This window comes from Erinaceus europaeus, chromosome 15 (genome assembly GCF_950295315.1).
Source record: "Erinaceus europaeus chromosome 15, mEriEur2.1, whole genome shotgun sequence".
Lineage (NCBI taxonomy): Eukaryota > Metazoa > Chordata > Mammalia > Eulipotyphla > Erinaceidae > Erinaceus > Erinaceus europaeus.
The window spans coordinates 15,663,407-15,689,080 of NC_080176.1; the positions used below are offsets into that span (position 1 = coordinate 15,663,407).

Here is a 25,674-nt window from a genome sequence, read left to right on the forward strand (position 1 = left end):
CTGAGGAGCTGAATTGAGTGAGGGAGGTGTGATACACATTTTTCAAATCTAGCATACAGTGACAGTCATTAAAAAATTATAAATAATATCACATTTGTATCATCACATGTTAGAAATTTGAAAGTTAAACAATTTCTTATTTCCTTTAAATTAGAAGGACAGAGGAAGAAAATGGAAAGAAGCTCGTGTCAGGGGATATTCCAGGGCCACTCCAAGGCAGGTAGGTGGCAATAAAAGTAAGTCCCTTTAGTTCAGGTGTACATTTTTATTAAATCAAGGTTTACCATTGATTGATTTTTTTTAATCTTATTTTTTTGTGAATACACAACAAATTTAAAATTTTAGGTGATGCAGTATTAGAAGACAGAAGTACTGTTGGCTGATAGGTACTACTGCTGCACTTACATGCTTTTCCCTTTTTTGTGCAAAAAAAAAAAAGCCCCATCTATATATATATATTTACTCATTTTTATTGCTGCCAGTGTTATTGCTGGGCCTTAATGCCTGCACAACAAATTATTGGCTTCAGGCTGTTTGTCTATTTGTGTAAATAGAAACAGAAATTGACAGGGAATGGAAGGATATATAGGGAGAGAGGGGGGACCTGGGTAGTGGCACACTTGCTAGACCATGTGTGTCACAGTGTTCAAAGACCCCGCTGGGTGGTGGTGGGTTAATCACGGTGGTACGAAGCACAAGGACCCTCACAAGAATCCCAGTTTGAGCTCCCAGTTCCCCACCTGCAGAAAGGTCACTTCACAAGCAGTGAAGCAGGTCTCCAGATGTCTCTCTGTCTCTCTCCCTCTTTGTCTTCCCAGGTGTCTCTCTGTCTCTCTCCCTGTTTGTCTTTCCCTCTCCTCTCAATTTCTCTTTGTCCTATCCAATAAAAATTAAAAATGGTCACCAGGAGCAGTGGATTCATAGTGCAGGCACTGAACCCCAGTGATAACCCTGAAGGCAAAAAAAAAAAAAAAAAAAAACCAGTTTCAAGCCCTGATACTTCACCTGCAGGGGGACGTTTCACAGGTGGTGAAGCAGTGCTGCAAATGTCTCTCTCCTTCCTTCTCAATATCTTTGTCTCTATACAATAAATAAATAAAATATTTTAAAATAATTAAAAATAATAAGCAGATTTTTTTTTTTTAGAAAAAGGAGAAAGGGGGAGAAATAGACTTGCCGCACTATTTGTGAAGCTCCCCCCCCCCCCCGCAGGTGGGGACTGGGGACTCGAATCTGTGTCCTTAAGCATGATAACAAGTATGCTCAACCCAGTGTGCCCTGACCCCAAATTTGTCTTTTTTTTTTTTTTTTGGTAGCCAAACTGTCTCTTGGACTTTGTAAGAACAGTGATGGTTGGGGAAGGGTGTGGGGGCCACAGAATTTTTGTAGATGATAACTACAAAGTATAATGGTGAAATTATACCCCAAAATCTTTTTTTTTTAAAGATTTTTTTTTAATATTCCCTTTTGTTACCCTTGTTGTTTTATTGTTGTGGTTATTGTTGTTATTTATGTCATTGTTGTTGGATAGGACAGAGAGAAATGGAGAGAGGAGGGGAAGACAGAGTGGGGAGAGAAAGACACCTGCAGACCTACCTCACCGCCTGTGAAGCGTGAAGCGACTCCCCTGCAGGTGGGGAGCCAGGGGCTCGAACCCGGATCCTTATGCAGGTCCTTGCGCTTCACGCCATGTGCGCTTAGCCCGCTGCGCTACTGCCCGGCTCCCTTTTTAAAGATTTTTAAAATTTATTTATGAGAAAGATAGGAGGAGAGTGAAAGAACCAGACATCACTCTGGCACATGTGCTGCTGGGGATCGAACTCGGGACCTCATGCTTGAAAGTCCAAAGTTTTACCACTGCGCCACCTCCCGGACCACTCCCAAAATCTTATAGTCTTGTAAAAACTCTTGTTCAATCAGTAGTAATAAAGAAATGAGAAAAAATATATATCCTTTTTATGTCATAAATGAAAATGTAAAGGTGTGTAACCAATTATTGGCAGAGTGACTTGTTTTTTGACCATGAAGCAAATCTATCAAGTCTTTTTTCAAACTATCAAGGAAGGATGAGTAAAATTAGTAGCTATTAGAGTGAAAGTTTCACAGAATGTTAACATTCATCCTGGAGTTAAAAACCCAGCCTAGTTTCTACCAAACTTATTTTTTTATAACCAGGAAACTGCACATAGGTAAACAATACAACTCCTTTAAATTGTCCTTTGACCTCGTTATACATGGTTGTAAAAGTATGGAGGGAGGGAGGGTCACTATGTGTCAATAAATGTCATATCCAACACACCCAGATACTAACACTTTAAAATATTCACTACTCCTTGGAGTAGATTCAGTGCTGATTTTAGCTCTCTAGGTATGAAATGCATTCATATCTCTGAACAGGAATCAAATGCTATAAATCTGTGTGTCCTAAATCTGCTACAGGGAGGTAGAGTCCCTTTGGTCCCACAGTAGTTTCCTGTAGGGGAGATACTCAAAAGACATCTGATTCTCAGAGTAAGAGGGGCATTAAAGCCACTGATCAGATGTATTCATATTTAATAATGCTAACTGCAAATACCAGGCATAGCATTAAAGTCTTTAAGTGCACTGACTAATTGCTTCCTCACAGCTCTATAATGTAAGGTTTATCAGGTTTCAGTAACTTGCTCAAATCATGTAGCTGCCACCCAAGTAAGTATGCCTCTGCTTCAGGGTATTCTTGGTCAGATCGTTATACAATCCAAGATCAGAACCTGTCTTTTGTCAAGATTAGCACTGTGAGGAGAATGGATTTGGGGCCAATGTCCTGACAGTGATTATTTTTCCAAAAGAGAGAACTTTAAAAAAAATATTTAATGAGATACACACCAGAGCACCACTCCAACATTGCAGTGCCAAAGATCAAACACAGAACTTCACATATGCAGGTCTGGTGTTTTATCCACTGAGTTGCCTCCCCAGCCACAACAAAGAACCTTTTATTGTTTATATTTCCATTCATTTAGCAAAAAAAAAAATGTTGGGAGTCCGGCGGTAGCACAGCGGGTTAAGCGCACGTGGTGTGAAGCACAAGGACCAGTGTAAGGTTCCTGGTTCGAGCCCCCGGCTCCCCACCTGCAGGGGAGTCGCTTCACAGGCAGTGAAGCAGGTCTGTAGGTGTCTGTCTTTCTCTCCCCCTCTCTGTCTTCCCCTCCTCTCTCCATTTCTCTCTGTCCTATCCAACAATGATAACAATAATAACTACAACAATAAAACAACAAGGGCAACAAAGTGGAATAAATAAATATTTTTAAAAATCTATTAAAAAAATGTTTTTTTCATTCAGAGAGAGAGACACACACAGCACCTGAATTTCTCCTGGTACCATAAAACTTCCATGTGGTGCTGAAGCTCAAAGCTAAGCCTCAAACATGGCAAGTAATAAGCCTTACCTGCTGAGCTGGCTCTTTAGTTAAAGCATTTTTTACCTTATCTGCATGACAAGTTGCTGGTGCTTATTACTTTAGCAATAAACAGTCTTCACTTTTTTTTAATATTTATTTTCCCTTTTGTTCCTTGTTGTTTTATTGTTGTAGTTATTGATGTCGTTCTTGTCTAGGACAGAGAGGGGGCGAGAAAGATAGACACCTGCAGACCTACTTCACCACCTGTGTAGCAACTCCCCTGCAGGTGGAGAGCCTGAGGCTCAAACCAGTGTCCTTGTACTTTGTACCATGTGCACTTAACCCATCAATTCTTTTTTCTATCCTGCAGTGGGCAAGATATGGTAAGCATTCTCCAGTTGGTTCAGAATCTGATGCATGGAGATGAAGATGAGGAACCCCAGAGCACTCGGTAAGGACAAAGATTGGCAGCTTCTCTCTGAAAGTATCTGTGTTCTGGATTTTCACTGACTGCATCCTTATCAGCTACTGAAATAATGAGTTATGAGTATTCAGAGTTATGTATAATACTAATGATGGGTTTTTTTTTTCCTTTTTAAAGATAATTCTATCTTTGATATAATATGTTTTGTAAAATAAAGGCACTTGCGGGAGTCGGGCTGTAGCACAGCAGGTTAAGCGCAGGTGGCGCTAAGCACAAGGACGCGCATAAGGATCCTGGTTCAAGCCCTGGCTCCCCACCTGCAGGGGTGTCGCTTCACAAGCGGTGAAACAGGTCTTGCAGGTGTCTATCTTTCTCTCCCTCTCTCTGTCTTCCCCCTCCCCTCTCCATTTCTCTCTGTCCTAGCCAACAACAATGACAACAATAATAACTACAACAATAAAACAACAAGGGCAACAAAAGGGAATAAATAAATAAAAATAAATATAAAAATATATATATAAAAAAATAAATAAAGGCACTTGCTAAAACTAAATTCTAGTTTTGTGGTGTCCTCTCTCAGGGAAGTGTTGGCAGAGGGGCCACAGAATAACCGTTTCTGCTCCTGGTTGCTAAAAGTTGCTGCAGCTGAGATGATTGGTGTCAGTCCACACTGTCTATAAATTAGCCATTTGTTTGTTTTTTGTTTATTAATTTGTAGCTATTTAGTTTCATTTTCTTTTAAATTTTCTGAAATAGTTAATAATGCATTCTCCTAAATTTAAGAAATTAAAAAGGGAATACAAAGGCAATGTTCTTTCCTATTTCTTTTTTTTTTAAGATGTTATTTATTTATTAATGAGAAAGATAGAAGGAGAGAGAGAAAGAACCAAATATCACTCTGGTACATGTGCTGCCGGGGATTGAACTCAGAACCTCATGCTTGAGAATCCAGTGCTTTATCCATTGCACCACCTCCCGGACCACCCTATTTCTTTCTCTACCATGTCCTCCTCCCTATAAATACTGTTGCCCATTTCTTTACTATCCTTTAGAGATTTTATGTGTATGTGTGCACATGCAAAATGTATGCACACTTTCATACATAAATGCCGTGCATGTATTGCACCTTGCTTTTTCACTGTTTTAAAAGTTTACTGAATACCAATAAAAATTCTACCCTTTAACTTTATTTGTTTTTTTAATTAATTAGTTTTACTTTGGATAGAGACAGAGAAATTGAGAAGGAAGGAAGAGATAGGGGCGAAGACACCAGCAGCACTGCTTCACCACTTGTGAGGCGCCCCCTTCAGATGGGGACTAGGGGTTTAAACCCAGGTCCTTTTTCTCTGTAATATGTGCACTTAACCGGGTGCACAACCACTGAGCTCCAGTTTCATTTTAAATAGATGAATTGTTTTGGGGGGGGAGATAGCATAATGATTATGCAAATAGGCTTTCATGCATGAGGCTCAGAAGTTCCAGGTTCTAGAACATGATGGCAGAGGAGGACCTAGTGGGGATTGACTTGCTGTGTGGAAAACTGAGAAATGCTGTGCATGTACAAACTACTGTATTTTACTGTTGACTGTAAACAGTATTAATCCCTCAATAAAGAAATTAAAAAAGAAAAGTTCCAGGTTCAGTCCCTTGTACCACCATAAGCCAGTCTAGTCTCCTAATCATGTTTTATTGTTACTGGCATTACTGCAGCTAATATCTTTGTGTATATGTCACATCTTTTTTTTAAATTTTTTGTTTATTTATTTTCCCTTTTGTTGCCCTTGTCTTTTTATTGTTGTTGTAGTTATTATTGTTGTTATTGATGTCATCTTTAGATAGGACAGAGAGAAATGGAGAGAGGAGGGGAAGACAGAGGGGAGAGAGATAGATAGACACCTGTAGACCTGTTTCACCGCCTGTGAAGCGACCCCCCTGCAGGTGGGGAGCTGAGGGCTTGAACTGGAATCCTTAAGCTGGTCTTTGTGCTTTGTGCCACCTATGCTTAACCTGCGCTACCGCCCAACTCCCTATATGTCACATCTTATCAGAGCAAATATTTCTGGAAGTTAAGTCCTAGAGAGAGAATTTGAGTCAGTTAATGCTTTTATAGTTTTGATATATATTGCCTCAGGGCTGGGTAGTGACACACATTAGAGTACACATTACCATGCCCAAGGCTCTGGGTTCAAGACAATTCCTACCTGCAGGAGGAAAGCTATGGGAGCAGTGGAGCAATGCTGCAAGTATCTCTCTTCCCTCTCTCTTTCTCCTTTATTTCTCTCTGTCTCTGGAAGGAAGGAAGGAAGGAAGGAAGGAAGGGAGGGAGGGAGAAAGACAGGAAAGGGGGAAAAAAGAAATGACCACCAGGAACATTGGAGCTATTGTGCAAGCACTGAGCCCCAACAGTAACCTTGGTGGGGAGAACAAAAAAAAGATATTACCTAATTTGCCTTCATGGGTTTGTGCCCTTGGTAGTCCCACCATCAGTGTATGAGAGTGTCTTCTTACCTGCAGATGTATTATCAGATTTAAGAGTTCTTGTCAATCTGAGAAATGGTATTTCAGCATAATTTCCATTTTTATTATGAGCCAGATTAACTGTCTTTTTGTATGTTCTAAAATCTGTTTGTTTCCTACTATTTAGGCTGTCTCCTTTGCCCAATATCCTGTTTGATTATTTTGTCTCTTATTGACTGAGTTATTCTTTATAATGGAAGTTAGTCCATCCTTTGAAATTATTTATATAGTAATAACTGCATGTTCCTACCTGCATGTTCTGTATTGTTATAACTGGCTCTTTAGTGCAGGGAGTTGATCACCATGTAATATTCCTGGAAAAAAATGTTTATACATTTTTCTCACCCTACACTTCATAGTTCTTGTATAGTGCTTACTTTGTTTTCAGTTTTTAAGAAACTATTCCAAAGTTGTCTGTTAATTAAATCTCAATAAAAAAATATTTAGCTCTTAGAACTCAACATTTTAAAATAGTTTCCTCTCAAACTTTCTGTGCATTGAATTTTCTAAATTTATCTGAATTTCTTCCTTCTAAACAATTAAGTGCACTTCAAGTCTAGCATAAATTCCTATAAAGTGCTGTATCACTAAGTTTTATTTCTTTCCTTATACTTTGCCTAATTTTTTTAATTTAATGAATTTTGATTCACAGAATCCAGAACATTGGAGAACAAGGTCATATAGCTTTGTTAGGTCACAGTCTGGGAGCTTATATTTCCACTCTGGACAAAGAGAAGCTGCGAAAACTTACAACCAGGATACTTTCAGACACTACATTGTGGCTATGCAGAATTTTCCGGTAAAGATGTTAAGAATTTTTACTTTCCAGTAAGAACATATGTTCAGATCTGCCTTTTCTCTCCTCCAGGGAAAGGTTACTTAAACTCTCAAGTTCTTGGTTTCCTCTTCTATGGAGCAGGGGGGCAGGGATGGAATAGCATTTATATGTATTTAATAAAATTATTGTGAGATTTAAGTGATGTCATTTTTTTTCCCTTAAGGGTTCCTGTTTTATAAGGCACCTGTTGATGGAAAATAGAACAGTGAAATGGATTCAGATATTTTAATCTAAATAATGTTTTGTGCTTTTGTAGAAAGGGAATGCTGTCATAAGAGATAATGTTGTGTTAGGTACAGTAATTATATATAGTACAGTAATTATACAGTAATTATATTGGCTTATAAGATTATAAGAAACTAACAAATTCAGGATTCTGATTGGAATGATTAACTTCCCCCTCTGCCACCTCCTTTTTATTTCATGAGAGAGAGATGGCATAAGTGGTGCCAGAGACCAAACTCAGGGTTTCATGCTTACAGGTTTAGTAGTCTCCCATTCTACCACCTTCTGGGCTAAAAGAAACTTCTGTTTTAATAAAAATCCAACACCTGTAATTGAAATTCTCTACCCCCAGAGTAGGAGATTACAAATTAAAAAGCTCTAAACAGATAATAATGGTTAATAAAAGCAAAAGTTAGCATGACTAATGTTCTTGATAACTTGATTTACTTTGGATGCTTTAGGGCTGAAATTCAGCTAAGAATTGGCCCTGCACTGCTCACTGCTGGCTTTGCAGAATAAGCCAGAACCATGTTTTTATTTTTTTAACCTTTTATATATAAGTAATTCCTGTTCTCTACTGGTATTCATAGTTTCTGCTGTTTATGGAATTGGATATAGAGGAAGAAGTCTCATTGCTTTATAGTCTCCAGCAGTAGTGAGCTAGCAGCCATCTAAAATGAGGACATGTCTTTACTTTCACTTTTGACTCATCTAGGTGACAATTTCTAGATTGCGAAAAGAAATACTTCCATGATTATAAAATTGGGATATAAAATCCCAAAGACAGAGCAAACTAAATGGATGTCTCTTAACAGATATGAAAATGGCTGTGCTTATTTCCATGATGAAGAAAGAGAAGGACTTGCAAAGATCTGTAGGCTTGCCATTCATTCTCGTTATGAAGACTTTGTAGTGAATGGATTCAATGTGTTATATAACAAGAAACCTGTCATATATCTTAGTGCTGCTGCTAGACCTGGCCTGGGCCAATACCTTTGTAATCAGGTAATGTGATTTAAGGTGGATATTTTAAAGATTTTTTTTTTTTGTTCATTCCTGATACTTTTCAAGATGCATAGACCCATTAGTATAATTACTGTTCTGAGTGAAAAAATAATAGTCTCTATGGCAAGAAATGTCCAAAATAGAAACATTGCTTACTGAGTAACTATTGCAAACCACTTTCTTTTATTTTTCTTATTTTTTAATTTTTTAAATTTATTTATTCCCTTTTGTTGCCCTTGTTCATTTATTGTTGTAGTTATTGTTATCGATGTCCTCATTGTTGGCTAGAACAGAGAGAAATGGAGAGAAGGAAAGACAGGGAGGGGGAGAGAAAGATAGACACCTGCAGACCTGCTTCACCGCCTGTGAACTGACTCCCCTGCAGGAGGTGAGCTGGGGGCTCAAACCGGGATCCTTATGCCAATTCTTGCGCTTTGTGCCACCTGCACTTAACCTGCTGTGCTACTGCCCAACTCCCATTTTTATTTATTATAGGACAGAGACAGAAATTGAGAAAGAAAGAGGAGGTAGAGAAGGAGAGGGACAGAGACACCTGCAGCCCTGCTTTACCGCTTGTGAAGCTTTCCCCCTGCAGGTGACTACTTTCTTCTAAATCCAAGACTGGGGTCAGCAATCCAGTCTTCAAAAGGTGTGTAAGTCCCCACCTGCAGGGGAGTCACTTCACAGGCGGTGAAGCAGGTCTGCAGGTGTCTTATCTTTCTCTCCCTCTCTCTGTCTTCCCCTCCTCTCTCCATTTCTCTCTGTCCTGTCCAACAATGACGACATCAATAAGTATAACAATAACTACAACAATAAAACAAGTGTAACAAAAGTAAATAAATATTTAAAAAAGGAGTGTAAGGGTATTCTGTTCCTAAGAAGACCAGTGACATAACAGTATATATAAAATAGTCATGCTCTTTTTTAAATATTTATATATTTATTCCCTTTTGTTACCCTTGTTGTTTTATTGTTGTAGTAATTATTGTTGTTGTTGATGTCATTGTTGTTGGATAGAAATAGAGAGAGGAGGGCAAGACAGAGTGGGAGAGGAAGATAGACACCTGCAGACCTTCTTCACCACCTGTGAAGCAACTCCCCTGCAGGTGGGGAGCTGGGAGCTCAAACCGGGATCCTTATGCTGGTCCTTTTGTTTTGCACCACTTGCGCATAACCCGCGAACTACCACCCAACTCCCAGTCATGCTCATTTTATATCCAGAAGAAATAAATGCATAGATCTATACCTAGAAAATATTTGAAAGTCTGTAGTTGTTAATAGTAATAGATTAGTGGTCTTTGGGAAATATTTGTACTTTCAATTTCTCTGTGTGTGTGTATGTATATATATAGAACACTGTCAGTCCTGGCTTATACTGGTATGCGGGATTGAACCTGAGACTTCGGAGCTTCAGGGCACTGAACCCCAGCGATAAACCTGGAGACAAAAAAAAAAATCACAGCTCTGGAAAATTACTTTTTTTTTGGCTTGATTTTCTAAATGTATTCTGATATCTGTCTATTAAGTTCCTAGGGAGAGAGATTTTTTTTTTTCCTCCAGGGTTATTGCTGGGCTTGGTGCCTAGCCTCTTTGTGGTTATTATTATTGCCATTGTTGATGTTGTTCGTTGTTGGATAGGACAGAGAGAAATGGAGAGGGGAGGGGAATACAGAGGGGGAGAGAAAGACAGACACCTGCAGACTTGCTTCACCGCCTGTGAAGTGACTCCACTGCAGGTGGGGAGCCGGGGGCTCAAACCGGGATCCCCACGCCGGTTCTTGCGCTTTGTACCATGTGCACTCAACCCACTGCGCCACCACCTGACCCCCGAGATTTTTTTTTAAAGAGTAATTTTACTTGTATCAGAGTGACAGTCTTTTGTGGGCGTAAGTGAGTGGTGACAAAGTTCTGTCTTACAAAGCTGCATGTTTATTTTTGCAGCTCGGCTTGCCCTTCCCATGCTTGTGCCGTGTACCCTGTAACACTATGTTTGGATCCCAGCATCAAATGGTAAGTTCTTCTTTGGGTGTGTAAATTAATACAGAAAGTATTTTGAGGGGGCCAGGCAGTGGTGCCTTGGCTAAGCACATATAGTTCTAAGCACAAGACCCTCACAAGGATCCCAGTTCAAACCCCAGGCTTCCTACATGCAGGGGGGGACACTTTACAAGCACCAAAGTAGGTCTGCAGGTGTCTATCTTTCTCTTTCCCTCTCTATCTCCACTTCCCCTCTCAGTTTCTCTTTATCCAATAAAATGGAAAAAAATGACTGTCAGGATAATGAGTGGATTTGTAGTGCCAGCACCAAGCCCCAGAGAACCCTGGAGGCAAAAAAAAAAGTTTTGAAACTATTGTCCCTTTTTTTTTCTTCCTTTTATTAGATTTATTTAGTTATTAATGAGAGAAAGGGAACCAGAGCATCACTCTGGCATGTGTGCTGCTAGGGGTAGAACTCTGGACCTAATGTGTGAGAGTCCAGTATCTTATCCAAACTGCACCACCTCCTGTGTCATTGTATGTTCCTTTTAATTGAAGTTGTGTTTTGGTTTCCAGATAATTATCAGCTTATTTATTTGTTGCTTAGATATTTCATTTGCATAGTACATGCTACTGTATTTTAATCCATGATGGTGGACTGGCTCTTGAGCACTCCTTTTTTTCTTTTTTTTTTTTTAATAATGGTTGACGACAAGACTGTAGGATAAGGATAAGAGGGGTACAATTCTATACAGTTCCCACCACCAGAGTTCTATAACTCCCACCTCTCCACTGAAAGTTCCCCTATTCTTTATCTCTCTGGCAATGTATACCCAGGATCATTATGGGGTGCAGAAGGTGGGAGGTCTAGCTTCTGTGATTGAGTCTCTGCTGGACATAGGCATTGACAGGTCGATCCATACTCCCAACCTGTCTCTGTCTTTCCCTACTGGGGCAGAGCTCTGGAGAGGTGGGGTCCTTGGACACATTGGTGAGGTTATCTGCCCAGGGAAGTCAGGTTGGCATCATGGTAGCATTAGCACCTTGCCAGCTGAAAAGCAGTACGATATAAAGCAGAACAAATTGTTTAATAATCAGGAACCTAATGATAAGAATAAAGAAGATGAGATTTGGAGTCTCCATTTTGGAAAAAGCTAGGAAGTCTATTTTAGGTATATCCCAAGGGGCCTATGACTTTACCAATTTTTTCCTGAGTCCCACAGCTAACTTGCAGGTGGGCTAGGAGTATTGCCTGGGAAGATGGTGACAAATTTGGGAATAGGACTGAAAGCTGCATCAGAGCAGAGAGAGGCTCCCAAATATGGGAAAAGTATATAAATGTCAATAACTGTAAACCCCATTGATCTGATCTCAGGCCCATGTCTATTCATACTTAGCACAGGAACCTGTATAACCTCTGCATCCCTGTCAGTCTGAGCTCGCATTCCATTTTTTCCTTTCTTTTTTTTTTTCAGGTTTATTTTTACTAAAGGGGTTCTTTGTTTTAATGACACAGAGAGAAAACCAGAACCCAGGGCCTGTGCTCTACCTGTTGAACCACCCCCTTGGCAGCTTAGACTACTTATTTGTTCATTTATTTAATTAATTAATTAGTTAGTTAATTAATCAATCAAATAATTAATTAAATAAGGGTGCTGGTACACAGCATACACATGATTCCATGAGTCTCTGACCAAATTTTCTAATCTTTTTTTAATTTACGTTAAGAGGAAGAGGAAAAGGGAGTCGAGGTGTAGCGCAACGGGTTAAGTACAGGTGGCGCAAAGCGCAAGGACTGGCCTAAGGATCCCAGTTTGAGCCCTGGCTCCCCACCTGCAGGGGAGTCACTTCACAAGTGGTGAAGCAGGTCTGCAGGTGTCTATCTTTCTCTCCCCTTTTCAGTCTTCCCCTTCCTCTCTCATTTCTCTCTGTTCTATCCAACAATGATGACAACAATAACTACAACAATAAAACAAGGGCAAAAAAAGGGAATAAATAAATAAATAAAAATTTTTAAAAAGAGGAAATGGGAAAGAGACGCATAGAAAAACAGAGACAGAGAGAGAGGGAGATTGGGAGGAAGAGGTCATAGCATGACTCCACCGTCTAGGGAACTTCCCCTAGTGCTGTGATACTCCCATGTAGTGCTAGGACCAGCAACCAGGGCCTTGTACATAGATAAACAGACTGTTCTACCCCAGGCATGCCTCGCCCCCCACCCCCTCTCCTGCTCCCCCAAAAAGTTTGCTTGTTTTTCCCAGAGTACAGCTCTGGCTTATGGTGGTGCTGGAGACTGAATCTGGGACTTCAGAGCCTTTTGGCATCACCACTATGCTATCTCTCTGGTCTTTCCCAGGGTTACTTTTAAAGATGTAAAAGAAAGATCTTTACAGTGTTCACAGGTATTGTGTGTGTGTGTGTGTTTGACTCAGAGATGGTGATGGAGTTTGTATTTTACAGTCATAACTCTTTTTAATTCCTCTTTTATGATTCTCTCTCCCTTTACCTTAAAAAAAAAAAAAAGGAAAGATTTATTCACTATTTGCAAAATAGAGAAGCGAAGTGTCACTCTGGCACATGTGATGCTGGGGCTTGAGCTCAGACTTCGAGCTTGAGAGTCTAACATGTTATCCACTGCACCACCTCCTTTTCTGATCTTGTTTTTCAACTTCTGCCTGAGAGTGAGATCATCCCATATTCATCCTTCTGTTTCTGACTTATTTCACTCAACATGATTTTTTCAAGGTCCATCCAAGATCAGCTGAAAACGGTGAAGTCACCATTTTTTACAGCTGAGTAGTATTCCATTGTGTATATATACCACAACTTGCTCAGCCACTCATCTGTTGTTGGACACCTGGGTTGCTTCCAGGTTTTGGCTATTACAAATTGTGCTGCCAAGAACATATGTGTACACAGATCTTTTTGGATGGATATGTTGGGTTCCTTAGGATATATCCCCAGGAGAGGAATTGCAGGGTCATAGGGTAAGTCCATTTCTAGCCTTCTGAGAGTTCTCCAGACTGTTCTCCACAGAGGTTGGACCAATTGACATTCCCACCAGCAGTGCAGGAGGGTCCTTTGACCCCACATCCTCTCCAGCATTTGCTGCTGTTACCTTTTCTGATGTATGACATTCTCACAGGAGTGAAGTGATATCTCATTGTTGTCTTGATTTGCATTTCTCTGACAATCAGAGACTTGGAGCATTTTTTTCATGTGTTTCTCGGCCTTTTGGATCTCTTCTGTGGTGAATATTCTGTCCAAGTCCTCCCCCCATTTTTGGATGGGGTTATTTGTTGTCTTGTTGTTGAGTCTGGCAAGCTCTTTATATATGTTGGTTATTAAACTCTTATCTGATGTATGGCATGTAAAGATCTTCTCCCTTTCTGTGAGGGGTCTCTTAGTTTGGGTAGTGGTTTCTTTTGCTGTGCAGAAGCTTTTTAATTTGATGTAGTCCCATAGGTTTATACTTGCCTTAGTCTTCTTTGTAATTGGATTCGTTTCATTGAAAATGTCTTTAAAATTTATGCGGAAAAGAGTTCTGCCAATATTTTCCTCTAAGTATTTGATACTTTCTGGTCTAACATCCAAGTCCTTGACCCACTTGGAATTTACTTTTGTATTTGGTGAAATACAGTGATTCAGTTTCATTCTTCTGCATGTTTCAACCCATTGTTTCCAACACCATTTGTTGAAGAGACTCTGCTTTCCCCATGCAATAGTCTGGGCCCCTTTGTCAAAGATTAGATGTCCATAGGTGTGGGGCCTCATTTCTGGGCTCTCAATTCTATTCCACTGGTCAGTGTGTCTATTCATGTTCCAGTACCAAGCAGTTTTGATGACAATGGCCCTATAATAAAGTTTGAGATCTGGGAGTGTGATGCCTCCGGTTATGTTCTTTTTTCTTAAGATTGTTTTGGCAATTCTAGGTCTTTTCTGGTTCCAGATAAACATTTGTAGCATTTGTTCTATTCTCCTAAAAAAATGTGCTTGGGATCTTGATGGGGATAGCATTAAATTTGTAGATGGCTCTGGGTAATATATTCATTTTGATGATGTTAATTCTTCCAACCCATGAACATGGAATATCTTTCCACTTCTTTGTGTCTTTTTCAATTTCTTTGAGTAGTGACTCATAATTTTCAGTATACAAGTCTTTCACTTCCTTGGTTAGATTTACTCCTAGATATTTTATTGTTTTTGTTGCTATAGTAAAAGGAATTGTTTTCTGGATTTCAATTTCTTCTAACTTAGTGTTTGCATAGAGGAATGCCACTGACTTTTGAATGTTAATTTTATAGCCTAACACCTTACTGTATTGCCTGATGATTTCCAAAAGCTTCTTGCTGAATTCCTTAGGTTTTTCCATGTATACTATCATGTCATCTGCAAATGAGAGTTTGACTTCTTCTCTTCCAATCTGTATCCCTTTAATTCCTTGCTCCTGCCTGATTGCTATGGCAAGAACTTCCAACACTATGTTGAATAGTAATGGTGATAGTGGGCAGCCCTGTCTAGTACCTGATCGGAGGGGAAATGCTTCCAGTTTTTCACCATTGAGTATGATGTTGGCTGTAGGTTTGCTATATATAGTCTCCACTATCTTCAGGAATTTTCCATCTATTCCCATTTTTTGTAGTGTTTTGATCATAAAGGGATGTTGTATTTTGTCAAAGGATTTCTCTGTGTCTATTGATATGACCATGTGGTTTTTGGTGTTGCTTTTGTTGATGTGATGGATCACATTGATTGATTTACGTATATTAAACCAACCTTGCATACCTGGGATAAACCCCACTTGGTCATGATGAACAATCTTTTTGATATACTGCTGTATCTGGTTGGCTAGAATTTTGTTCAATATTTTCGAATCTATGTTCATCAGAGATATTGGTCTGTAGTTTTCTTTTTTGGTTGTGTCCCTGTCTGCTTTTGGTATCAGGGTGATGTTGGCTTCATAGAAGTTGGCAGGGAGTATTCCAGTGACTTCAATCTGGAAGACTTTTAAAAGTAGAGGTATTAGTTCTTTGAAGGTTTTGTAGAATTCATTTGTAAAACCATCTGGTCCAGAACTTTTATTTTTGGGGAGATTTTTGATAACTGTTTCAATTTAATTAGCTGTGATGGGCCTGTTCATGTTAACCACTTCCTCTTTACTTAGTTTTGGAAGTTGGTAGGTATCTAGGAAATCGTCCATTTCTTCCAGGTTCTCTAGCTTGGTGGCATATAGTTGTTCATAGAAGCCTCGCATGATATGTTGAATTTCTGCGGTGTCTGTTGTGATATCTCCTCTTTCATTTACTATCTGATTTATTTGGGTCTTCTCCCTTTTTTGTTTTGTGAGTCTGGCTAAAGGCTTGTCAATTTTGTTCACTCTTTCAAAGAACCAACATTTACTTTCATTGATCTTTTGTATGGTTTTCCTATTCTCAATGTTATTTATTTCTGCCCTAACTTTAGTGATTTCTGACCTTCTCGTTGCTTTAGGGTTCCTTTGTTGTTCTTCTTCTAGGTCTTTAAGATGTGCAATCAGGCTGTTTATTTGTGCTTTTTCTTGTTTCCTAATGTGTGCTTGTATAGCTATGAACTTCCCTCTTAGGACTGCTTTAGCTGTGTCCCAAATATTTTGATAGCTTGTGTCTTCATTTTCATTGAACTCTCGAAACATTTTTGATTTCTTCCTTGATTTCCTCTTTGACCCAGAAGTTGTTAAGAAGTGTACTGTTGAGCTTCCACATTTTGGGACTGTTACTAGTTGATTGTTAAGTGTTAGTTTAATTCCACTGTGGTCTGAGAAGATGCTTGGGATGATTTCAATGTTCTTGAATTGCCTGATGCTGTCTTTGTGGCCTAACATATGGTCTATCCTTGAGAATGACCCATGTGGATTTGAGTAAAATGTGTATTCCAGTTTCTTGGGTTGAATGACTCTGAAAATGTCCAATAGTTCTAGTTTATCTATCTCTTCATTTAGCTCCCTTATGTCTTTACTGATTTTCTTCCTGGATGATCTGTCAAGTTGAGAGAGTGGGGTGTTGAAGTCACCTACTATGATTGTGTTACTGTAAATATATTGCTGTAGCTCTTTCAGTAGAAGTTTGATGTATTTAGATGGCTTCTCATTGGGTGCATAGATGTTAATAATTGTTAAGTCCTCTTGATTGATTGATCCTCTGAGCATTAAGTAGTGTCCATTCCTATCTTTTTTAATCTTATCTATTTTAAAGTCTATCGTGTCAGATATGAGAATAGCTGTTCCTGCCCTTTTTTGTGGGCCATTGGCTTGTATGATAGTTTTCCATCCTTTCACTTTAAGTCTGTGTTTGTCTTGTTGAGTTAGGTGGGTTTCCTGTAAACAGCATATTGTTGGGTTGTGTTTTCTGATCCATCTTCCTACTCTGTGTCTTTTAATAGGTGAATTCCGGCCATTAACATTTATTGATATCAAAGATTGAAGATATTTTAATGCCATTCTTGTAGAGTTTTAGAGTGTTTTGATATATGTCCTATTTGTGGTGGTCTGATTGTTTATAGGAGACCTTTCAGAACTTCTTTCAGGGCAGGCTTGGTGATGGTTGATTCCTTCAACTGTTGCTTGTCTGAGAAGGTTTTGATGCCTCCATCTAGTCTGAATGACAGTCTAGCAGGATATAGTATTCTTGGCTGAAAGCCTTTCTCATTGAGCACTCGATAGATATCTTGCCATTCTCTTCTGGCCTGTAGTGTTTGTATGGAGAAGTCTGCTGCTAGTCCTTTCTTTATCCTTATTCCTTTCCATTCTAAGTATGATATGTCTTGGTGTCTTTAGGTCTGGGTTAATTCTGTTTGGGACCCTCTGGGCTTCTTGAATCTTTATGTCTTTGATGTTGTCTTGACTAGAGAAGTTTTCAGCTATTATGGCCTGGAAAATGCTTTCTTCCTCTCCTTCTCTTTCTTCCTCTGGTATGCCAATAATGTGTATATTGTTTCTTTTGAAGTCATCCCATAGGACTCTGTTGTTGTTTTCAGCATCTCTTAGTCTCTTTTTGAGATCTCTTACTTCTTTTTTAGTTGTCTCTAATTCATCCTCAATCTTTCTAATTCTGCCTTCAGCCTCAGAGATTCTATTCTCTCTGCCCTCTACTGTTTTCTGGAGTTCATCTATTTTGTTGCCCTGCTCTGATACTGTTTTAGCTTGTTCAGCTAGTTGCCTTCTTAGCTCAGCGATTTCAGCTTTCAGCTCTCTAATAACCATGAGATAATTAGTATTTTCTTCCATATTCTCATTTGTTGTTCCTGTATTTCTGATTACACTTTTTTGAAATTCTTTACTCACTCCTGTTATTATTTCCTTAGCTAATGTTTGGATGTTGAACTCGTTATTTTGTGCTTCACCCTCTGGAGGACTTTTAGCTGGACTCTTGTCCTGGTTCTAGTCTCCAATATTTTTTCTTGTTGTTTTAACCATTTTATATATTATGTTATGAGTTCCCTTTATCAGTACTTTTCAAATTATTGATCACTATTGCCTGGATTGACTGTGTCTAAGTAAGTTAATTAAAGGGTTTACAGTGATGGAAGTTAACAGTTGTTTCAATCCCTGAGTTGGAGCTCAGTGGTTTAAAAGCCTTTTTTTTTTTTTCTTCCCTGTAGGCTATGGGAGACTGGGGGCTTTTAAACTATCAATAGGTTTCTTAGCTTAATCACTGACTCCTGACCAAGAGATAAAGCAGGGTGTGGCAGAGATAATCCACTGGTTATGCAAAGAGACTTTCACAGCCCCTCAGCTATGCCACCAAGGTATAGGTCTTCTCCTGAGTTTCCTGGTTAGATCTCTGTCCCCTGGTGTCCCTCCCTGTTGCTGCTCCAGATTCTGAGGGTAGTAGCAATGGAGACTCAGAGTTACACTTGGTGAGTCTCTGGGGAGTCCTCTCCTCCCTTCAGCTGTCCCCTTGTTGGTGGAGCAGACTGGAGGTGGTGTCTCAACTGATAAACTGCTGTACTGTTAGCAGTCACGTAATCTCTCCTTAGGCTCCTCTCTCCTCTCTGTCACCAGCCACGCGTGTTTGTACTTACGGGTGATTTACTGGGTTCCTGTGGTCATTCTAGTCCTGTCTTGTTTCGGTCCCGGGTGGTCTCCTTTGGTATTCCTAGTTGATCGAGGAGAGGAGAGGGAAAGGGATAGGGAGAGGGAGAGGGAGAGGGGAGGAGAGGAGAGAAAGCGATCTGCTGCTTGTAGCTCCGCCTCCGGAAGTCGAATCCCAGTTTTTCCTTTCTATTTTCATTTGATTAGACTGAGAAACTGAGGTGGGGGAGATAGGAAGAGAGAAAGATAGATACCTGCAGACCTGCTTCACCACTTGTGAAGCGTCTCCCCTGCTGGTGAGGAACAGGAACTTGAATCCAGGCCCTTGCATATGGTGACCTGTGCACTCCACCAAGTGCACCACTGTCCAGACTGAATGGGCAGGTTTTTAAAAGGAAGTTCTGTAGTGTATCTTGGGATGGAATTGTACTTAACTTTAGATATGCAGGTGATAAATATCTCTGTAGTGAAACCAGAAGCAAAAAGTACATATTTTTTAAATAATATTTTATATTCATTTATTTTCTCTTTTGTTGCCCTTGTTTTTTATTGTTGTTGTAGTTGTTGATGTTGTCGTTGTTAGATAGGACAGAGAGAAATGGAGAGAGGAGGGGAAGACAAGAGAGAGGGAGAGAGAGACACCTGCAGACCTACTTCACCGCCTGTGAAGCAACTCCCCTTGCAGGTGGCGAGCCAGGGACTCGAACCAGGATCCTTAATCAGGTCCTTGCACTTTGTGCCATGTGTGCTTAACCCTCTGGCTACTGCCCAATTCCCCAAAAGTACATATTTTAGGATCTTTATTTCCTTATTCAATGTAGTTTGAGTTTCTGCTTCAGGTACATCAGTAAGTACTACTGTGAGATATTCTTTTTTTCCCTTAATTTATTTCTTTATTGGGGAATTAATGTACTGTGAGATATTCTTGTGTTTTTGGAAGTTCAGAGAACATTTTTCTGTAAATATAAATGTTTAAATGCAGAGAAATGTTAGCCCCAAGTATGCTATTTTTTAATTTAATCAGTTGATTTTTCTAATTAGTCTTCAATGAAAGCTTTGATTTTCATGTATGTGATGAGAAAAAAATGGAAATTGATTTGAGTGATTAATTTCAAGGGTTATCTGATTCTTTTAGAAGTTTTTTTTTTTCATTATATAGCAACTTTTTTTTTTTTTTTTTTTTTTTTGCTTTTTGCAACCTCATGTTTTTATTCTGTATCTTTTTGTTGTAGGATATTGCCTTCCTGGAGAAACTGATTAAAGGAGATATAGAGGAAGGAAAACTGCCCCTGTTGCTTGTTGCAAATGCTGGTAAGCATCATGAGTCTGAATCTTTCATTTTAGGCTCAGAAAAGACCAGTTATGGGGAGTCGGGCTGTAGCGCAGCGGGTTAAGCGCAGGTGGCGCAAGGCAAAAGGACCGGCCTTAAGGATCCCAGTTCAAGCTCCCGGCTCCCCACCTGCAGAGGAGTCGCTTCACAGGCGGTGAAGCAGGTCTGCAGGTGTCTGTCTTTCTCTCCCCCTTTCTGTCTTCCCCTCCTCTCTCCATTTCTCTCTGTCCTATCCACCAACGACGACAGCAATAATAAATACAACAATAAAGCAACAAGGGCAACGAAAGGGAATAAATAAATAAATAGACCAGTTATGTACTTGACTTAAGAAAAGACCCAAATTTTAAGAACTATTTGTCTGCTATGTGTTACAGATAGTCAGCATTATGCTGTAATACTAAAATTGACTCGTTTGATTCCTTTTAATTATTCATCTTAGAAGTTCTTTAAATGTATCCTTTTTCATTTGAGTTACAAATATTTTTCTAGCAGCTGTATCAAAAATAAATTTATATGTCTTATAAGTTGGTAGCAAAGACAAATAGTAGGTTTTAAATAAAGAAAAGAAGGTATGAGGAAAATAGTACAGGTTTACACAGTAGACTTTAATGGATGAGGCACTGGATGTCCCAGGTTTAGCCCTCGTTATCACTGTAAGTTAGAGCTGAGCAATGCTCTGGTTAAAAATAATAAGTAATATTAAGTGAAGGTTTAGACACTTTCCAAATTAAAATATCTGCATAAATAAACAAAAAGATGCTTAACACCATTCATCATTAGAGACATGCAAGTGGAAACCACATTGAGCTTTACTCCATACCTGCTAGAAAATTAAAAAGGTAGGAGTGGGGCGGTAGCACAGCAAGTTAAGCGCACGTGGCACATAGCACAAGGATCGGTGTAAGGATCCTGGTTCAAGCCCCCGGCTCCCCACCTGCAGGGGAGTTGTTTCACAAGTGGTGAAACAGGTCTGCAGGTGTCTATCTTTCTCTCCCCCTCTCTGTCTTCCCCTCCTCTCTCTGTTTCTCTCTGTCCTATCCAATAATGATGATGACATCAATAATAATGATGACTACAACAATAAAACAAGGGCAACAAAAGGGAATAAATAAATATTTAAAAATTAAAAAGATAATACCAAATGCTGGTGAGAATGCAGAGCAGTTGGAACTCTTACACTTGTCTAGTAGTGCCACAAAATGTTACAGCTGCAAAGTATGTAAAACATCTTGACTCTTTCCCAAAAGGTTAAATACAGAATTACAGTATGACCTATTAGTCACACTTCTACATATTTACAAAGAGAAATGAAAATATATGTCTGTGCAAAGAATTGTACATGGTGTTCATAGCTGTCAACAACACAGATGTTCTTCATCTGGAAAATGGACATAAGTTGTGGTAAATCCATGTCATATGTAGTAATTGGGAAGAATTTTTGATGTCTGCATCAGCATGGCTGAGTTTCAGAAGTTTGCATTGGATCGACCTTCTCATGGTGCATCCCGTGAGTACCCATTCATTGGGGAAACCGATGATCCTTCCTAGAGGACTGAATCCACATGGATCCCAGTCACTTTCAAAGCCAGCAACAAGCAGCTCCTGACAGCTTTCAACCTGACGCTGTTGACTGGCTACAGAAGAAGGGCAAATGCTAGAAGAAGTTTGCAAAGTATAAAAAGTTTCATAGTGGGAGTCGGGCTGTAGCGCAGCGGGTTAAGTGCAGGTGGCGCAAAGCACAAGGACCGGCAGAAGGATCCCGGTTCGAACCCCGGCTCCCCACCTGCAGGGGAGTCGCTTCACAGGCGGTGAAGCAGGTCTGCAGGTGTCTATCTTTCTCTCCCCCTCTCTGTCTTCCCCTCCCTCTCTCCATTTCTCTCTGTCCTATCCAACAACAACGACAACAACAATAATAACTACAACAATAAAACAACAAGGGCAACAAAAGGGAATAAATAAATAAATAAATAAATAAATAAATAAATAAATAAAAAAGTTTCATAGTGGGGAGTCGGGCGGTAGCACAGTGGGTTAAGTGCACGTGGTGAGAAGCGCAGGGACAGGCATAAGGATCCTGGTTTGAGCCCCCGGCTCCCCAACTGCAAGGGAAGTCGCTTCACAGGCGGTGAAGCAGGTCTGCAGATGTTTATCTTTCTCTCCTCCTCTCTGTCTTCCCTTTCTCCATTGCTCTCTGTCATATCAAACAACAATGACATCAGTAACAACAACAATATCTATAACAACAATAAAAAACAAGGGCAACAAAAGGAAAAATAAATAAGTAAAGTTTCATAGTATGTGGTTCCTTACATGAAATTTTTAAAAAGACAAAGCTGTAGTAGCCAGAAACAGATCTAGATTGTCTGAGGCCAGTGAGAAATGGAAAAAAGTAAGACTTTGAGGGAAAGATGAGACAGTTTTTGGGGTGATGGAAAAAGAAAGTTCAAACAGGGGCTAGGCTTGAACCTGATTGTGTGCAAGTCAAAGCAGGTGCACTATCCAAGTAGCTGTTTTCCTGTATATATATTTTTTAATTATTTAAAGATTTATTCATAAGATAAAAGGAAAAGAGTGGTCCGGGAGGTGGCGCAGTGGATAAAGCATTTGACTCTCAAGCATGAGGTCCTGAGTTCAATCCCCGGCAGCACATGTACCAGAGTGATGCTCTGGATCTTTCTCTCTCCTTCTATGTTTCTCATTAATAAATAAATTTTAAAAATCTAAAAAAAAAAAAAAAAGGAAAAGAGAGCATGAGAGAGCCAGAGCATCACTCTGGTACATTCAGTTAGAGGACCTGAACTTGGGACCTCATGTTTGAGAAACTAACTCTTCATCCTCTGTGCCACCTTCTGGACTGCTCTACACAAGATTTTTTTTTTAATATTTCACTTATATATTTTTACTTTTCCATATAAACAGTGAGGCAGAGAGAGGGAAAAAAAACCACAACACCAAAGCTTTGTTCAGTGCATCGGAAACAGGTTCAAACCTGGATCCTGTGCATGGCAACACAGAATACTGTCCCAAGTACACTATTTTGCTAGCCCTTACTTATTAATGAACAAGAACCGGAGCATCACTCTCATATGCAGTGTCAGGGATTGAACTGAGGACACCATGCTTGCAATTCCAACCCTTTAGCTACTACAGCAGCTGAGCTGCATCCATAAGTTTAGTTGAGAAGGAGGTAGAGAAAGGAAAGAAAGAAAGAGAGAGGAAGAAAGTAAGAAAGAGAAGAGCATCTGGTATATGCAGTATAAGACTTGGACTTGGGACCTAATGCCACAAGCCCTACATTCTACTGTTATGCAGCTTCCTAGGCCACTATAAAAGATGTTACCATGCTGTTAAAACTGGAAATATTTAGTCTTTTTATCTTTTGTTTGCATAGAGGAGCTTCACACATAGCAATTTCATTGCTCCTGGGGCAACTTTGTTATTCAGAGGTGGGAGAAGAGACATCACAGCATTGCACTTACCATTGTCATGAGGCTGGGACACAAACATGGGCTGCAGGCATGACAAGGCACACATCTTACCCAGTGAACTCTGATTCTGGCTCTTGTATTATCCCTTTGTGTATGTTTTATCCTAGGAACTGCAGCAGTAGGGCACACTGATAAAATTGGACGTTTGAAAGAACTCTGTGAGAAATATGACATATGGCTCCATGTGGAGGGGTGAGTGGATGGTTAGCTTGATTGACTCTGATGGATATGCACACAGTGCTCATGAAAAATGGACCTCAGGTCTCTTGTTATGCTCTGCCATTTATTACTAAGGAGACATTAGACTGCAGATAAAATAACCCAGATTAACAAGGTGATCTGAGATTTTTTTGACACATAACTATAAAGACCAGGGTTGGCTTTAGGGACAATATCAACCAGAACTCAGTGTCTTCCTCTCACCACCACCATCTCTCTCTCTCTCTTTCTCTCCCTCCCCCCATTGGCCCCATGTATAGATAGTCTTTCCTCTTTTGATGCAAAGTCATTGCACCAACTCCAGCCTTCTTTCTAGATTCAAGTTCAGTAGGTCAGAAATCTCATTAAGTCTTAGACTGAACTTGGTCACTGTGACCAGGAAAATGCAATACTCTGACAGTTTAGTTTAGTTGCCCACCTAGAATGGGTGGTGGTATCCTTATACAAAGCTCATGGTCTGATAGAGGAGATTGGTGTGTTTTCCCAAAAGGCTGGGGGAGAGGATTAGGGCAGCCAACGAAACTCAAACCCAACATAGCACACAGGTGGTTTTCTGTTTTGTGAGGCAAATGTGATAATCACTACATTACAAAAACCAGGTAGTTTTCTGTTTTGTTTTTCTTCTTGAAAAGAATGATCACTGGAATATAATAGCTATGAGTGTGATATAGGACACCCATCCTACTAAGTAAGGAGACATCCTCTGAAACATCTTTAAGTTAAAATATGTTTTCAAGGTTTTGTTCAAATTTGTATAGGCTATATTTTCTGTTGCCATTATAAAAACAAATAGCAGTTTAAAGACAATTTTTCAGTATCAGCTTGCAACAGCAAACCATCCCTGCCCCTTTCTTTTTAGGTAAATACTTAGTGAATAAGTAGCAATAAATAATTAGTTCTTAGATCGGTGTTTTTTCTTCCAGTGTGAATCTGGCAACATTGGCTCTAGGTTATGTCTCCTCGTCAGTACTGGTATGTTGTTGATTTACTAAATACTATGTTTTTAAGAAGGAGTTTAAAGTCACTCAGTCCCTGGTGATTTCTCATGGTTTTTTTGAATGGAGGAGGGGTGGGTAATAAATGGAAGATGTATTCTGATAGTCTAACAAAAGGTTATTCTCTGTTTGGTAGGCTGCAACCAAATGTGATAGCATGACATTGACTCCTGGTCCCTGGCTGGGCTTGCCAGCTGTTCCTGCAGTTACACTTTATAAACATGATGACCCTGCACTGGTAAGCTTATAGCCACTGGAACATGGTAGGAAGTGGGTAATCATCATTACGGGGCGTGGGGAGAAAATACAGAAAAAAGCACAGTCCAGGAGGTGGTTCAGTGACTAAAGCTGGACTTAAAAGCATGAGGTCCTGAATTTGATTCCCAGCATCACATATTCCAGAGTGATGCTCTAGTTTGTTCTCTCCCTCCCCCTTCATCATAAATAAATAAATAAAATACCAAAAGAGGGAACTTTTTGTCTTTTTTTTAAAGATAGAAATAGATAAAAAGAGAGTGAAGGAAAGCATAGCTCTGAAGCTTAACATGTGAAACCCTACGAGATCTATTTTTTTCATTTCCATACTGTGTATGAAGACTAATATGTATGAAGAATTTAGGCACTTTAATGTTTCATAATATTCTGTCAGTTAAATACCACAATTTAATCATTCTCCATTTGTGAAATTTTGGGATGTTTTGAGATTTTTTAAAGGATTTTTTCTTATTAATCATTTTTTATTTACTACCTTTTTTATTTCATAGGATCAGCCAGAAATCAAGAGGGAAATGGATGATAGAGAGGGAGAGAGACAGAGAGACACCTGCAGTCCTGCTTCACCACTTGTGAAGCTTTCCCCATGCAGATGGGAACCGAGAGCTTGAACTTGAGTCATTGTTCACTGTAATGTGTGCACTCAACCAGGTATGCCACCGCCTAGCTCCTGTTTAGAATATTTTGTTATTGAACAAATGGGCATTGCCTATGTTGTTAATTATTTCCTTAGGATAAGTACCCAGAAGTAAATAACTGAGTTAGAGACATTAAAACCCTTAATTCATAATGTCTAAGTATTGTATTCAATAACATTTAGGAGTTCTTTTTTTAAATTTTTTTTTTTATTATTTTCCCTTTTGTTGCCCCTGTTTTTTATTGTTGTAGTTATTGTTGTTATTGATGTCATTGTTGCATAGGACAGAGAGAAA

The 25,674-nt window shown here is 39.5% G+C and overlaps 1 protein-coding gene across 4 annotated transcripts in view; it reads left to right on the forward strand.

The window, feature by feature from the left end:
• The window catches only part of PDXDC1 (pyridoxal dependent decarboxylase domain containing 1), a 67,335-nt gene that overhangs the window by 15,086 nt on the left and 26,575 nt on the right, over window positions 1-25,674 (forward strand). For all 4 annotated transcript variants that reach the window (XM_060172938.1, XM_060172939.1, XM_060172941.1 and 1 more), the window contains exons 3-11: window positions 155-220; window positions 3,751-3,831; window positions 6,974-7,120; window positions 8,200-8,389; window positions 10,331-10,399; window positions 19,667-19,745; window positions 23,363-23,447; window positions 24,398-24,446; window positions 24,606-24,707. In XM_060172938.1, coding sequence (XP_060028921.1) covers window positions 155-220; window positions 3,751-3,831; window positions 6,974-7,120; window positions 8,200-8,389; window positions 10,331-10,399; window positions 19,667-19,745; window positions 23,363-23,447; window positions 24,398-24,446; window positions 24,606-24,707 — 868 coding nt within the window. The remainder of the gene's footprint in view (window positions 1-154; window positions 221-3,750; window positions 3,832-6,973; window positions 7,121-8,199; window positions 8,390-10,330; window positions 10,400-19,666; window positions 19,746-23,362; window positions 23,448-24,397; window positions 24,447-24,605; window positions 24,708-25,674) is intronic.